The sequence below is a fragment of the Vidua macroura genome, chromosome Z, assembly GCF_024509145.1.
Source record: "Vidua macroura isolate BioBank_ID:100142 chromosome Z, ASM2450914v1, whole genome shotgun sequence".
Lineage (NCBI taxonomy): Eukaryota > Metazoa > Chordata > Aves > Passeriformes > Viduidae > Vidua > Vidua macroura.
Window position 1 is genome coordinate 44,872,169 of NC_071611.1, and position 16,406 is coordinate 44,888,574.

Consider the following 16,406-nt stretch of genomic DNA (forward strand, 5'->3'; position numbering starts at 1 on the left):
TGGGCCTCCTGGCTGCCAGGGCACAGCTAATTAATGTTCAACTTGCCACTGACAATTGTAGAGGTTAGTAAAACAAAGCATGCATTAGCTTACTTTATTTCAGGAGTAATGATTTCTGCTGCTAAACTGTCTGAAGGCTCTTGTCTTCCCAGAGGCATCAATCCTGAGTAAGGAAAAGCATACCACTGACTTTTTCACATGATAAGAAGCAGACATTGTTCTAGAAGTTTTACACTACTGCTAGACAATGTAAAATGACACAAAATCAGGCTACAGCAAGACAGACAGACAAGCACCATTTCATTTGGTGAACCATTACATCTGATTTCATCCATTCTGAAGAAATAATGTTGCAATTTATTTCCTACCCATTATCTTGTCTAAGAACTACAAAGGTACACAAGATTACACATACAAATTGAACTATAACACAGGAAACATCATGAGAAAATATTTCTCTAAAGAAAACAATGTAACTATATAGAAATTAGATATACATTATAAAAATATCCCACTGGAGAGGAGACTAAAATTTCTGGTTGACTCAAATAACATTCAAATCTTTTGCTTGCTTATGAAGCTATGAATAGTTGAAGTTTTTCACTGTCGATTTTAGAAGAGCTTAAATTTATTCTGTGCTAAACAAAAGCACATTCAATACTCTACAGAAAACTTGTGTACACTTTAGAAAAGAGGCATTTAATCTCCTTATTTGTCCTTTACCTGTAGTGGTGAGTTGACCCTCCTGAGCTTGTACACATCTAAGTTCTTCAATAGTTTCTTTCAAAGAATCCCTTTCTGTTCTTAATCTCTGAATAATTGGAAAGAGAATGAGTATCAGTCTTGGCAGTCAAAATCTATCTTTAACAGCCTTCAAAATTTTAAAAATTATTTAATGTAATTCTAGAAATTACATTCAACTTAAGGTATCTCAGTCTATTCCATAACAGAATAAATGTAAGTATTATATATTCCACAGAAACAGTAGTTTGGGGTTTTTTTAGGAGAATGGATTGCTGATCTTATTGGACTAAAAATAGCAGGGGTATAAGCTTACAAAATCAAGTTATTAGTGACACAAACTTCTGGTACCAGGTAGTAAACAGTATCCATGGGACCACTCAGCTGTTTTCCTTTTATTTGGGTTGATTCCAAGGGAAATGGAAGACAGCTGAGAGACCATAGATTTTTCCCTAACCACAAATCAAAGATTCAGCCAGGAGTGAAATAATGAGCAGGTAAGTAGAGAGTCAACATAATGCTTTTACTTCATTTTGTTTGTCTTTTACCACTGAAAGTGTGAGCAACATTTCCATATCGCATTCCTCCTGTGTGTCAGCTGTCCTTGTCATTCACCAACATCTTAGCTATGAAAGAAAACTTGTTGCGTAAGACTCAGTCCAAAGAGAACTGAAGAACAGGACTGGATCGCCTTGGGATCCAGACAGATGTGCTATTCAGTCACATCATTCAGTAGCATCAGGCAAATACGCTTTCAATTTGGCACAACTACCCTTCTGGTGAAAAAATGAGAATCTATAGGTGGCACCAAGTTTTCTTCCAGAAGGTTGCCAAGAGTCAAAAAAGGGAAAGAAATTGGCTACTATGTAATGATTCATGTTGTAGTTTCTTCCAAAATCAGACATGTTCAGTATTACTAAATGGTCCAAGATAGACCTTTCCTCTGTATAGGTATGGAGTTGTGTTGGCTGATAGCATTTCATTTTACTAACAGTTGATTGCCAAATGCCAGAATATTTTAGTGACTAGAAAAAGCTCTAGGGCTTCACTGGTACAAGCAGCTTAATAATTATTGTAGTACTTATAACACACCACAGAGGTAAAATTCCAAGCTACTTTGATGAAGATATCAAACACTACCATGCTTTGCCAGAACATAAGGAAAAGAATATAATCTGTTTCAGTAACTATTTCCAAAATACAGTTGACAAGATACCACTACCTAGTTGTGACCTGTGGTGGGCTACTTTACTGATACATATTGACAACAGAGAACAGAAAAAGTAGATCACACAGTGAATCACTAAACTGACATGATGAGGGAATTCTAGCTGTAATTTACTTCTCACAGGTGCATACCCATTCAAAAGAATGTACTTAAGAACAACATCCAGCTCAAAAAAAAATCTATTTGCCAGGGGGTAAATCAGAAAACTATATGACAATGGCCTGCAATTCAGATCCTTTGTGCAAGATGAAATGGTCCACTGAGCCATGGATAAGCCATAGAAACAATTTTACCATTGTTCAACATAAAATAATTGGGAAAAAAACCCCAATTTAAAAATAAAAAGCAGGAAAGAAAGCCAAAGCACAATACTAACACAATTATTATGAGCATTCCAGCCTGACTTGAAGGGCAGATGGAAGTGATGTGAAGGTCAAGTGTTCATCGGAGTTTGAAAATTTAATAAAAAATGGAAATCAATGGCCTATGAACATAAAGTAACTGAAAACTTTCAGTTCAAATTATATTTAAGTGCTGGGCTTGGAAATCTTGGAAATAACTGGACATGAAGTATGACTATTGAGGAAAAAGCCTACAGAGTTTCTGATAGTTGTATCAATGGACTTATAATTAAAACATGCCTAAGAAACTGCTAGCTGCAATTGCTGACATTGATTTTAGGTACTTTGAACCACCTGCATATACATTTCTAAGAAACAAGCTGTTGAGAAATGACAGTGTGTAAGTGAAGTCTGAAGGATACTCTCTCAGCAAGAGAGTACAGAGCAATTAATCACAGAATCACTAGCATCAAATGACACAAGAGGAAGGGGATAAATTGCTATCTACCCAGTGTGTTCCACATTGGCAGTACAAGATAGGTCAACAAGGAGCTGTCATAAAAGGTGAGATTGCCACAAAGGACATTGCCCTCTACACAACTACTAAGCCCCTTTCTACACTAGTGATGACTCCACAAAGAGAAGCATGTTGATGGTACCTCAAAGAATGCCTTAGGGAAAAAAAGCAACAGGAATTTAGTTCTAGGATGATACTGCAGAAACCCTGTTTCAAATAGCTTTTCAGAATACATAATAATTACACTGGGTATTTATTAACTTTCTCATGGAAAATGGTCAGGAAACAACTTCAGATGCCAAATATGAAGGCTTTTCCTCTTAAAAATGGGTTGCATATGATTCTGTACAGTCACTTTATTGCATGCTGTACAATTCTTAGGTTTAAAAACTATCTTGTACACAAACATTAGAAAGTTTTGGAGGAAAAAGACTTCCTAACTTAAAAAGATGGCTAACTATAATTACCACATCTCTGTGTTATAAAGGATACAAAGTTTCTGTTGTTACTAACAAAAAAAAAACCCCTTGGCACTTACATCTTTTTCTTTTTGGAGGCTGTCTACTTTTTCTTTCAGTCGTTTGCATTCATAATCTAATTTATCAGCTTTCTTGGATTCTTCAGATAACCTGTTTTGTAGTTCAACTGCCTGTGAGAACAAGAATCAATAATGTGTCTGCAAATGTTAAAACAAAATACACAAGACAAAAGTAGCCAATTACAATGCACCACAAGTCATGTTGTAAAACAAGTGAAATAGCTACTTATAGGACATACGAAAAACTTCTTTCATCAGTTATTCTGTGTTTCAGCAAAATAAAAAGCACTCAAATATTAGGTCTTAGTGCAAGCAAAAGATGGAAAAAATGTGAAGTATTTTCAGTACATCTAAAACAAGAATTTAAGCTCAAGAAAGGTTTACAGAAAAAAAACCCATGTAGTTACAGGGATCAAAAAGATTAGGAACAGCAGAAAAATCTTTCTGCATTCCGAAGAGCCTAGTAAAAAAGAAAAGACTCTGAAGAAAGCAAATTATCTACGTATTTTGTTAATTTTACTTCATAAGCCTCACTCAGAATTCAGCTACTAGTTTATGCAGCCAGGTAACATTCCCTGAGATGTCCTAATATTTTTTAATGCACTAACATAAAGATTCAGTCACAGGCTCCAAACAGTTTTCTTTATTTCAGTGAGAAACACTGCCACATGTATGCTTTCAACTACAGATCAGTAAAGAACTCTTAAAATTAAGTGAGCAGAAATGTGAAAGCCAAGCACAACAGAAGGTAAATCAGTGAAGTCTTCCCTTTTCAAAACTTTCAGCCTTTACTAGTAAAGATTCATTCCCAGAACACTAGTAAAGCTCATAATGCAGACAGCATGAGAGCAAATAAACTAAATAAAGACTGACCTGCAAATACAAAAGCTGAATGAAGATTCAGCTAAAGACCTACAGCTTCTTCTAAAACAGTTTATAAGAAGACTTTTTCATGGCTTTTAGATTACAAAGTAAGTGATTAGAGCAGTAGCCATATCTACCTCAAGATCCCCGGTGGTTCTAATGACCTTGTATTTTCAATGTGTACAAATATAGCAAAATAACTACAAGGCCTAAAATATGCATGGTCCTAAGTCTTAGACACAGACTTTGCTGCTGTTGTTCCTAAATTAAAAGCTGCAAAACCAGCACAGGCCTGTGTTTTCTGAGATTAAAGAAATGAACATGTTAGATATGAAAATATTTCATTTTTCAGATGTGACATTAATCACTGAGGCTATCAGAACAACTGCAGATATAATGAAACAACCGCAGGCCTTCACCAGTGACAGTGCCACCACTTGCAAAATATTAGTATTTTCACCTCAAATGGAAATAAATACATTTATGTTTGTAACCAATCATGCAAAGGTAATGGTATGTAGAAAAACACTGCAGGAAATAAATTTGTCTTGAATTAGGATTTGTGAGTGTATAGAAAAACAGAGTTTCATGGTAATGCAGAAGATCTTAAAAAAATGAACTGCCATCACATTCACTAAGCATTATCTGTGTGTGGAATGAATAAAGCAGGAATCGTGCAACAAAGAAAAGCAAGACATATTGTAAACTATGTATCAGAATACACATGCACAAAGGGGCTGAATTAAAAATGCAAAAACAAAAATCCTGCAGTCTTTATATTTCAATTCTTTATGCTGAAATAAAGTTTCTTAGAAAAGGCTTGTGCTTGCTCTCAGAAGAGTGAGAACAAAACACCACCACTCAACCTCACAGAGACTGTGACGTGAAGATGCAATTTCCTTGCAGATTACTATAGGAATTTGAATGAACCACTTTCATCTGCATAGCAGAGTGATTCTAAGCCAAAGAAATAACTCTCTAATGGTGTCCTCATGAGTCACGTTAGATCCTTCAAACACCAGACAAAACATATTCCATTACAGGAGCACACTAGTACTCAGCAGTGACATAACATCACAAGCCTTATATCCAGCTTACTTCTGATAGCACAATTTAGGATTCCCAGAAAAATAATTTTGTCACTTATGAGTCACAAAAGGCAGGTCTCAAAATGAGCCTAGTCTTATAGACACTGAAGACAAACACAGAGTGTTCATTTTGAGACACCATAGTTAGGTGAAGAAAAACACACCTGCCACAGGACACCTGAGGCTTATTCCAGTCTCAGTCAGTAAACAGTTTTGTAACAAACATCAGCTCCTCATACAGGAAATCCTATGCATAAAATACACTGAAGAAAAGGAGTACTTTAGCAGATTGGATTGGCCCTTCCAAAATCCTTTTGGTGGTGAAATAAGAAGAATCAAATGCAGATGTTGAGGTTACACAAGAATATCACATGCTCAGCTGTTTAATAGAGTGAAATATTGGGTTGCCAGTAAACTTGATACTACTCATGTGTGGAAGGCCATTTCTTTCTATATTTACATTTCTCTTTGCCCCCTTGGACAATTTTTCTTGTCCAAGTTCTTTTTTTCTGGTAAAATAATTTGGGCTGTATTTAAAATCATTTGGGTTGTATTTAAAATTTAAAATTTGGGCTAATTTAAAATTTAAAATTAGCCCACATCAGCTGAAACAATTTGTTTTAAACACTGAGATCGCCAAAGTGCAGGGAAAAAAATCTATCAAGTCTTAGGGAGACACATAGCTCCTGGGCTTTCAGCATTGTTAGTGCTTGTTTCTATACTTTATTCTACAGTAAACTGACATACAGGGACCCCTGTACTGTGATCATTTGATCACGCAGAAATACAGAGCAGGCACTACAGCTTTAATAAACCATGGTCTGTCTAGCCCTGTAACAAGAATACCAAAATGATATCATGTCTCTGAAGCACAGAAGCAGAAAGAACATTAAGCACATCCTCTGCCTTTACAGAAACAGCATCACATGGCACTTGGATAAGCAGGAGGATAAATAGGTGCCTTACACTCCACAGAGTGTGCTGCAGACACATTTTGTATTCCACTAGGTGCATATAAACAACAAGGATGACATATGTCCTTCTCTCTTCTTAAGTGGAAAAATTCAGATGTATCAGAGAAACAAAAACCTTAAAAAAAAAAAGAGTTATTTGACCTTAGGAACAGTTATTTGACCACAGGAACAACTTACCTCAGCTGTGGTGTGTTCCTCACTGCTGGAAAATTGTTAGTGAAAAGTGGATACTTTTTCTGAAAGGACAGCCTCTAATTCAAGCCTCGCTACTGAATATGAATTTGGAATCATTTTAGGGAAAAAAAAACCAAACATTTTATGTCTGTTGAGTTTTTAAATGCAAGAAATACTGCTTTTTGACAAACAAACTTGTAGGCATGACAAGATTTGCAGGAAGGGAGGACAAAGGTAGCAAGCACCTATAAAACATGGAAGTCTTTTAAACAGGAGTTGTTTTTTTCATAGCTTTTTTTTTTACTTTGAGGTATTAGCCATGTTATGAAGAAAAAGTTCTGAACAATACAGAGTGCTATAGCATTGATGATGCCTGTCCTCACCTGTCTCTTGTATGTTTCCAGCTGACTGCGTACTGCGTTGGCCTTCCTTAGTTCTTCCTCCAGGCTCACAGTATTTTGCATGTACATTGTATTCTTCTCTTCTAAAAGCTTCACTTGCCGCCGCAAATCACCCAGGTCCTCCAATTTCTTTTTGTATGATTCCACCTGGCTTTCTAACTTGGCTACTTTATCAGAAGAATGCCTGAAGGGACAGATTTGTATCAAATTTGAACTTTGAAAACTAACAAAGCTAACAGAATTTAAAATGCTTCTTCACAGTATTTTCTTAATGCAGAAGACGTTCATGGCAAAATAATAAAGCAATCACATCCTCCTATTACTGATGTTTTCACTTTTAATTGTCTGCTTTCTTCCCATAACTATTTGTCAACTCTAAGAGCTGATGCTAAAGGTTCTTTTAGACCCTATTCCTCTTCCTAACACAACTTTCTTATCTGCTTCCAACCTTAAAATAATAGCTAAAACAACTTCACTCCCACTCATTTCCTTTCAATTTTAAATTATCTTCTGTCCTAAATTTTTCAAGGGTAAAGAAGAAAAGTTTCTGCCATTCAGTTAGTTTTAATGATAACCAGGACAAAAATCATAAAGATCTCTCTGCTAGACAAATTATACTTGGTGACACAGAAGCACCATAACAGTTTTGAAATTTGATTCCTTATTAAAAAAAAAAGAAACACCAGGCTTCAGCTTTTCAGAGTTTTATCAATCCACCTGCTGCACTCCTAAGATTACAATGGACCTCACCTCCCCCAAAGACCTCTGCTATTACTGTTCCCAGTTTCATTTTAGAATCAACCCATTTACAGACCCAATTTCCTGTGAAATCCAGGGAATCTCCCACTGAATTAATGTGTCAGTTTATGGAACACTGAGGCAAGCCAGCTCTGTTTAATCCTCAGTGAGGTGCAGGGCCTCTCTCCTGGGACAAGGAATTGCTCTTTGAACCCATGCCACCTACGCAATTTATGCAGCCCAATAAGTTCCTTCCTTATATTAATGACAGAAGGGATAAAGACAGATAGCTTTGGTAGAAGGCTACTGGTTAATCAGGAATAGCAGTATTAAATAAGCCTTGCTGGAGAGAATGAGTAACTGCTCTGAATATCCCATGGCAATAGATGCCAATACTGAAGGAATATGCTCCATAGTAAAAGTGGCTGTCCCACTCCATAAACCCATAGTATCATCAAATCATGACAACTTTCACTGCTAAAAATCCAGTGGGAATGACAGCTGCAACAGATGTTGTTCACACTAATATTACGTGATAAACCAAAAGCACCACCCAAGTCTGAACAATGCAAATCCAGGAAAGGAAACAGCCTCGTTTTCTGATGAGAACAGATGCCTGAAGCATGATGAAAGTGAATATGCATACTCAAAGAGACCAGTGGGTGCCCTGTTATAACCATGAATTGGCACAGAATTAAATTTACTAATAGTTATTGATTAGGTACAAAATAAGCAACTATTGTACTCAAGCAGAATTGTGTGTAGGTGTGTGTACCTAAACTAGAGGATCCAAAGAATCTCACCATTGAAAGTGTTTGATATTAAATTACTTAAACAAAAGACAATATAGATTAACTACACAAATTATACAGATTAAAAGGTAGTAGTTAAAAAAGAGTTAATGGAACAAAATTTACCTGAGTACATCTATCTCATCCTTTAAAGACTGAGCCTCCTCTGCCAGTGTAGTAAGCTCTTCTGTTTGTTGTCTCAATTCCACAATTTCCTTTTCTAGTTCTTCACAGCGTATTCGATAGTCATCTTTTGCAGCTTCTAATCTGTAAGAATGAAAAGAAATCCAGGAAATAATTTCTCATTGTGAGCCACAGTTACCTTTCCTCATCACCCCCCTCTAAGAACACACAAAATGGCCTCCTACTGCAGTGAAGGAAAACACCACAATGTGCTTATTCAAAATGTAAAAGTAGATTAACTTTATCAATGCTCCCAATTTAGTATCAGTATTTCTATTTGAAAATTCACAAGGTAATATATGTTCTCATAAAAGCAAAACCTGAGGTTTCCTTCTATAACAGTATTTTTCACAAGGGAAGCTTAAGGAGAAATTTTAATCTTTTTTCATCTTCGGACACCCATGGTTTGAACATGACATCTTTATTCTATTCTGTTCAGCTGTCCAACTCATCTGCCTCCGACAGTGACCTGATTGTAAGATGTTATAAATGCCATAGACTTCTCACTGAAGTGGCTTTATTTATTTACTCATAAAGAACCTGTGCATGCCCAGTACATCTGGAGAACGAGGCTATCTAGTTAGCATGTAAAGAACTTGACCAAAGGTGCTGAACGGCTTGCATACACTATGCACAGCCAAAGCTTTATTAACCTGGCAGTGAACAAAGTAATAGAAACTTTTTCAATGTATTTTGAATGAACGGAAGAGGACACAACCCAGAACAGAAAGTCCTACTGTGAGTTTGGTCTGAAATTAAAACGTAAACAATCCAGGATAAGAGATAAGGGCATGATGAAAAAAAAAAAGTCAAGGAGTCTAAAAACAATCTACAAGAATGGAGACAAGATAAAATCTTTGAGTCATTCAAACTAGAAACACTGAAGATTTGGATCATGACAGACCAGGACAGTCAAAGGACAAAGAGGCAAGAGTAGGAGGAAAAGTGGTGTATCACACTAGACACCAGTTAAGCTGTACCTATGTCTTGCTTGATCAGGTAGAGCTGGAAGCAACACATACAAATTAACATTAGAAGCCACATAATATGAAGACAGGGGAAGGAGGTAAAGGAGACCAGGAATGAGTCTCATATATGAAAACAGTTTAGAATGACCTTCAGAACCTGACACTACAGTAACTGACACTGCAGATATTGAACACAGGGACAAAATCTGTTTGAACAGTAATTGATACCAGACTCAGGTAGGAATCACTGCAGAGCATGGAGATGAATCAGAAGAGATAAAAGGGGACATCACCATTACTTTATTCCTTAACATGATAGACATATAAAAAGAAAAAATCCAGGCATTAACTGCTGTGACAGAGAAACACGGAATGTTTTTAATGGAACTAATGGGAGATGGTATGTTAGAATAAGCATGAAAGGTGGCTTAGCAAGAGGAATTAGAAAAATGGCAAAATAGAAAAAAAAGGGAAGTAATGTGGCATATAGAATTGGAAAAAGGTAATGTGAAGAAGATAGCAAAAGAAAAACTGGCAGTGTAAAGAAAGAAATACTATAAGTTCGCTCACAAAGGAGAAGGAAAGTATGGGAAAGAGAATGAAAAGGTTATGGTGAAGTGAACCAGCTTTCTTCAGCAGAACAGGCTTACACAGCCTGAAAGCAACAGTCAAGAGGACCAGGAAGGATGTTTAAAGAGGAACTGTATTTTCACATAGTGGGGAAAAGTAAATAAATGGATAATCATAGATGGATACTCTGTATCTTTCATCATCTCTGAATTTGTTTTCAGCTTCAACATATTTTCCTATGTTGATAATGCCACCAGCAGTACAGCCGGCAGCAAACTTTCATCTAGGAATTACTAAACCTTAAAAGTACAATCGGAATAATTTGCAAAAAGGAAAGCATGCTGCTTTTCATTCTCACTGACCTTGCAAAACATGGGTGAAATGACTGCACACAAACAATTCAAAATAACTCACAGTGGAGTGACATATAAAGCACTTCAGCTTTAAGAAACTGCGCTTTTTAAAATGCTGGATCTTGTAAAGAGCAAAATTATAATGTATATATCACTTTTAAAACTGTATTACTGTGGCTATACACCATCCATTATACAATTCACATTTGCAGCAGAACCAGAAATATCTAAGTCACCTCTATTGCCAGCTACAAACAACCAACTTAACCAAGCATTGCTTTTCTACCTGAATGTTTCCTCTTGGAGCTGTTCTAGTTGTGTCTGCAGCTGCAGGTGTCTACGACCTGCAGGACTGTTGGGATCTTCAATGGAATCAGATTGATTTAATCGTTCCATCAAAATCTGGTTCTCAGCAAGCAGGCTGCTCTTCTCCTCTTGGAGGGCTGCAACCTGTTGTAATAAAAGTATGAAGAGGAACAATTAACCTACCCAGGTACAGAGAGCAGTATTTTTTCATGTTCATAATGAAGTATTAACAGGCGCCACAAACAGAAACATGCAGGCTTCACAAGTCACATTTCACAAGAATACATTGTATCATTTAATAGGTATTCAATTGCTAAGTGATGTAACCAACATATTGCAACATTAGGGACAGAGTTATAACTCAGGAAACATAATTATTCTTTAATGTATTTCACACCAGCATTTAAAGAAAAAGTCTGTTATGACAGCAGGCAAATTCATTATAATAAAATCTGCATCCTTTCCCTAGCAACAAATAAAACGAGCTCTTCACAGTAAAGGCCATCTGCAAGCAGGCCTGAAACAGGAACACAGTACCAAAGATAGCTCACTTTCCACTAACACTGTGAAAACAGGCAGTAGTGGAAAGAACCCAAAGTGCTCTAAGACCTGAAACACAGGTTTATATATTAACCACCAAAAAAAAAAAAAAAAAAAAAAATCAGCTCTGTTAATTCCAACAGTTACTACAAGAAACCTGAATTAATATTTCAAAGTAGGACTGCAATAGCAATGCCTTTCAGGGCTCCCCCTTCACACTCCTCATGTCTTCCAGATGAGCATTGATTTACTTACAGTAAGACTTAGTCTAAACCCATACACATTTAATGGTCTACAGCAACTTCTGACTGGGATTTTACTATTAGCTGGAACTGTTACAGCAGCAGAACTTGTATTAGTTCTCCATGGCAACAGTTCTGCCACACAGCTCAAACCCATCCTAACCGAATAAAAAGTTTTGCTAGTATGAATCATAATACTTACAACACAGCAACAAGATAAGAAAACAATGATATTCATTCTGCTAGCACAAGTTAAAACAATTACTGTGACATTTTCACCCCTCTTCTAAAAATTATGTTTCAATATGCTAGTGCTTATTTTCAGCCACCTAAAAGTTCACACATATTTTCTCCACTTCAAAATTGATACAGACTCTATAGCAAACTTACCTGCATATCTAACTCATGACATCTCTGGGCAATTTCTTCTTTTGTTGCAAGTGCTTCATTTAATTCTTCTGTAGTTTTCTTCAGCTACCATAAACAAGAAATTTTATATTTTCATCACTCTCTGTGATCTATTTAAAAATATTCTGAACTACAGCCTGCAAAATTATTTCTACATTGAGGTAATACATTAAATTTTTAAAAACCAAGCAATTCTGCTCATATAAAGAAAAAAATAAGAAGCAGATGTGAATACTGTTTAGTTTGTGTATCAGTAAAAAGTAAACATACCTAAAAGTAGTATTTGCTTTCACATTAGATTTATCACATCTACTCTATAAATTGAGTCAAAACCTCTAGGAAAAATTGGGTCTGAAGAACTCATCAAATCTCTACACCGAAAGAAACCTGTCAATACCACTTTTCTTTACAGACGCGAAGAGTGTGTAATTTCAATTTTCAATCTACATTTGAAATACAGAAAGGACTGGAAGGTGCAATACAGGGAATGGACAATTAGGGTAAAATCCTTCTAGTCTCTGGAAGCTATTTCTAGTGGACAACAGGAATAAAACCGGTATGTGATAGAAAAGCCTACCCTTTAAAAAAGGGCACTGAATCTTATAAGCAGTGGGAAATATTCTGATACTTCCTTTCAAAGGCTGAATGTTTAAAGATATGTGTCTCACTGGTTTGCAAATGAATGCAGTTAAGATAACAGAAAACATACCTACAAGAAAACTGGTCTGATAAAATAGATGCATGCATGTTATGTATGTAGATAAAAATATATATGTACTGTTATATATGTGATGAAGTTTAAATGAGCTTTCTCAAACAGCATCATCATACCTTGCATTTGCAAGTTTATTTCTTACGGACCTGTTTACATACAAAGAATTAATTTCATCTGCAAGAATTTAATATTTCTGCAGAGAAAACATAATGGATTAATACAGTGAGCACCACTGTACTATTCTTCTTCTCATAAGAAAAACATCTGAGGAAGTAGGACAGTGTTAGCATGAGGATAAGCTAGTTAAAAAAAAAAAAATTGGTTTGTACATTTTTTAAATATATCAGACCGGGAATGATTGTTTTCAAATACAAATTCTCTTCTATTTTGCAGCACTTCCAGGATTCCCATAGAAGCAGATCTGCAGTTTTGCACTGTTATGTCATACAGCTAGACTGATTTTTCAAACCAACTTTTCTATATCCTTTAAATATACAATAGAAGCAAAGTCAATTTATAAAGCTAAAGGACTTGAAATACTGAGATTTAGTTTCTCACTTTTTATTTTATGTTTCCACAACACCCTTTAATGATTAAAGAAAAAAAAAGACTGAGATCTTTATATGACCACTGATGTGCTATGATTGAAAGAAAATAAACATCTAGTCTTAGATACCTGCCGATCAAGGTCAACGTAAGCATCATTTCCAACAGAGACTGGAGACTCTTTACTCATCAACTGCAATTAGATTATACTGGATTAGAAAAGGCAAAGATTTACTTTTATATTAAAACCTAAGTTTCAGTGAAATACCAAGGTGATTTTTACTTTTGGGAGCTTTAATCTGAATTAATTTTAAAGTTTTTACCTTCATTTTTATATATGACATAATCAGAAACAAGAACAAGAAAAAATCTTCATAATTTGAAATATCTAGAGTGCTATAAAAGAAACCTAACATTATCTCTTTTTCTTTTGACAATGCACATTCTTTGTCTATGATAAGCCTACAGAACAACCCACTACGATTTTATTGCAGTAGCACTGGAATGATAGTAGATATCAACACACCATGCAAGACCTAGCTTTAATTTTTCTCTGCTAGTGAGTGGCTTTTTCATATTTCCATTACTTAGATATTAACATCAATTTATTTATTTATTCCGCTCAACTCCAGGACATATCTATTTCAACTACTAGTGCAAAACAAAGGTGACAAAAATTCTGTTCTGGTGTTGTCTGTAATTTTCAACCTTAAAAAGTAATTCAGTAGAGTGCATTCCTGAAATGAGTATTACAATTCCTTCTGTACTACTTCAGTGCAGGAATACCTGCTAGTGGTTTTGGCCTAGATTTTTAAAAACCAAAGCAACTAAACAAAACAAAAAACAACCCCAGTCAAACCCTCAACACAAATCCTCAAATTAATCCTACAAATCTGACTGATGTACTGATCAAAAGAAAAAAAAAAAAAGCTGATAAGTTTTCTTAGAGCAACCTAACAATCAGCTGCACCAACTGCAATCAGTTGGTAAAAGTGAAATCAAACCTAGCAGAAGTTGTAGCTCAGCAACCTCCTCCCACACAGCTCAAGCAAACATAATAAAGTAATGTTCTTACTAAAAGTTGTAAGACAAAAACAGGAACAGTCTTGCAAATGAGAAATACACTGTAACAAATTCAAAAGGCATCATTACAGAACAGCACTGATGGTTTCTGTCCAAACGCATTATCTTCTAAGAGCTCTCCAATGATGCAATTCATGAAAGTTACAATTCAAAAGGCCATATCCTAACCAAAATCAGGACAAGTCTTCTTCCCTGGAATCTCCTGGCTAGCCTGGTAGCTCTCTCCAGAGACAGTACTTCCTTTATTCCTTCTAGAAATCAGTGCTTTTGCACTGTTTTCCTTAACAAGGTCTTTTCGGATACACAGAGCCTTCACTTCTCAGTCCTGTCTGTTTATATCACCATGTACAAGTGAAAAATCTGTTTGACATTTACATCATTCAAATCATACACTCATATTTCTCTCACTTTCCCCATTTCCTTAACTAGGATTTAGTTGCATTATTTAGATTAATCTGTCTCTCCTCAGCAGTCCTCCTCACACCTTGACAACATTTGCCGAATTTATCTTCAATTTAGAACCCTCTTTTCTAAGCTGATTATTATTTAAACAAAACCTCCCAATCCCTCCCTGCTCTGTGATGCTTATACACACTTTGAATACTGCATTTCACCAGCTTTTCCAGGTGACTGACAGGGATATCCCATTCTAGCCAAATACTGAACTCCTCTCATTATTTTATATTCCACAATGCTGTTCACAAACACACTTTGGACACATGTACTCACACACATACAAGTAAGTTCCCCCTGCTAAGTCAGTGCTTTCCAACAGGCAGGTCCCATTCTGTATGTAGCCTGCAAGGGTGTACAACAACATGGCCCTAACAGCCACCGCCCCTTTCTGGCTCTAACACAACTTCCTCTTTGAAAAACCAGCTCAACAGGCCTGTCCAGGACTTAAGAGTGGAAGGACTACAAGTGACCACACAACCCACTAGAGGCCACTGTGGTGTCATAGCTTTCTGTGACTTGCCATAGGGCAGGCCATGGCCAATAATATAATTCCTATTTTCTTCAACAAGTTTTGCCATCTCTCCCAAAACATCCTGTCCTTGAGAACCTTTAGCAGAAATGTCCAGAAAACAGGACATTATCTGGAGTAGGATTAGATACTGGAGATATATATTCTGGGTGTTCCATGAATGTACACTGCATGTGTATATTTCACTCCATGGGGTACATTAAGAATGTTATGGGGAAATGTGAATGAGGCATCAAGGGCAAGAGCCACAGATACATGTGCAGATGTATCTCACATGACTTGGTGCAATAGAAAGCACCCTGCAATTCGATAGTCTGTGGTATGTATAGTGGAAAAGCTAAAGATGAAATTTAAGGGATTGTTTTGTGCCCAGTACCACAATCAGACAAAGAACGAGATTGCTAGATAACTCAATAGGAATCCAACTTCTGATCACCAGTTAACAATAAAAAAGCTGTAAGAAGTGGGATGTAAAGGAAGAATTATCATGGCAAAGGAGTGCTTCAATCTATTCCTTACACATCTCCTCACATACTCTTAGTATGTAAATAGTTTATGCAAGAAAATGTCTTGACCATGCTCTGCTTCAGAATTGCCTGTACACAGCTTCTCTCCACTGAGAAGCAAAATCTTTACCATAAATAGAACAGCCAATAGAGCACACAATTCCACTCACCCAAACTTCTCTTGCTTCATTTAGGTTTTTTTTTAAATTTCAAGAAAACTTTTACTGAATGCTGTATTTTAAGATTTCATACAGATAGGCAAGGTTTCATACAGATAGGCATATCAATTTGAAATACACACTACACCTTCCATCCACCTAAAAATTGGCAAGATAAGAGGCTTGTCTAGTTTTCCCTATTCTTGACTTTGTTTCTGGTCAATCAGCATTCTCTGATATTACTGAAATTTAGAGTTGCAAAATGCTCATTTAATCAGTTACCTGCTCAATGGCACATCAGCTTTTTCTGCATTATTTATTACTAATCTTACAATACTAGTAGCTTTTTAATAATTTTGAAAGCAAATTTCCATACTGTTTTCTTCTATATATTTCCTTCATTTAAAAGCTCACAGTCAGAAAAAAATTCATTAAAAACTGATGTGAT

At 36.0% G+C, this 16,406-nt stretch overlaps 1 protein-coding gene across 4 annotated transcripts in view; it reads right to left on the minus strand.

Moving 5' to 3' along the window:
• Nucleotides 1–16,406, minus strand: part of HOOK3 (hook microtubule tethering protein 3) — an 85,669-nt gene that overhangs the window by 28,446 nt on the left and 40,817 nt on the right. For all 4 annotated transcript variants that reach the window (XM_054003188.1, XM_054003190.1, XM_054003187.1 and 1 more), the window contains 8 exons: nucleotides 13,357–13,419; nucleotides 11,948–12,031; nucleotides 10,756–10,919; nucleotides 8,522–8,662; nucleotides 6,849–7,050; nucleotides 3,366–3,476; nucleotides 724–811; nucleotides 94–163 (listed from right to left, as the gene is read on the minus strand). In XM_054003188.1, coding sequence (XP_053859163.1) covers nucleotides 94–163; nucleotides 724–811; nucleotides 3,366–3,476; nucleotides 6,849–7,050; nucleotides 8,522–8,662; nucleotides 10,756–10,919; nucleotides 11,948–12,031; nucleotides 13,357–13,419 — 923 coding nt within the window. The remainder of the gene's footprint in view (nucleotides 1–93; nucleotides 164–723; nucleotides 812–3,365; nucleotides 3,477–6,848; nucleotides 7,051–8,521; nucleotides 8,663–10,755; nucleotides 10,920–11,947; nucleotides 12,032–13,356; nucleotides 13,420–16,406) is intronic.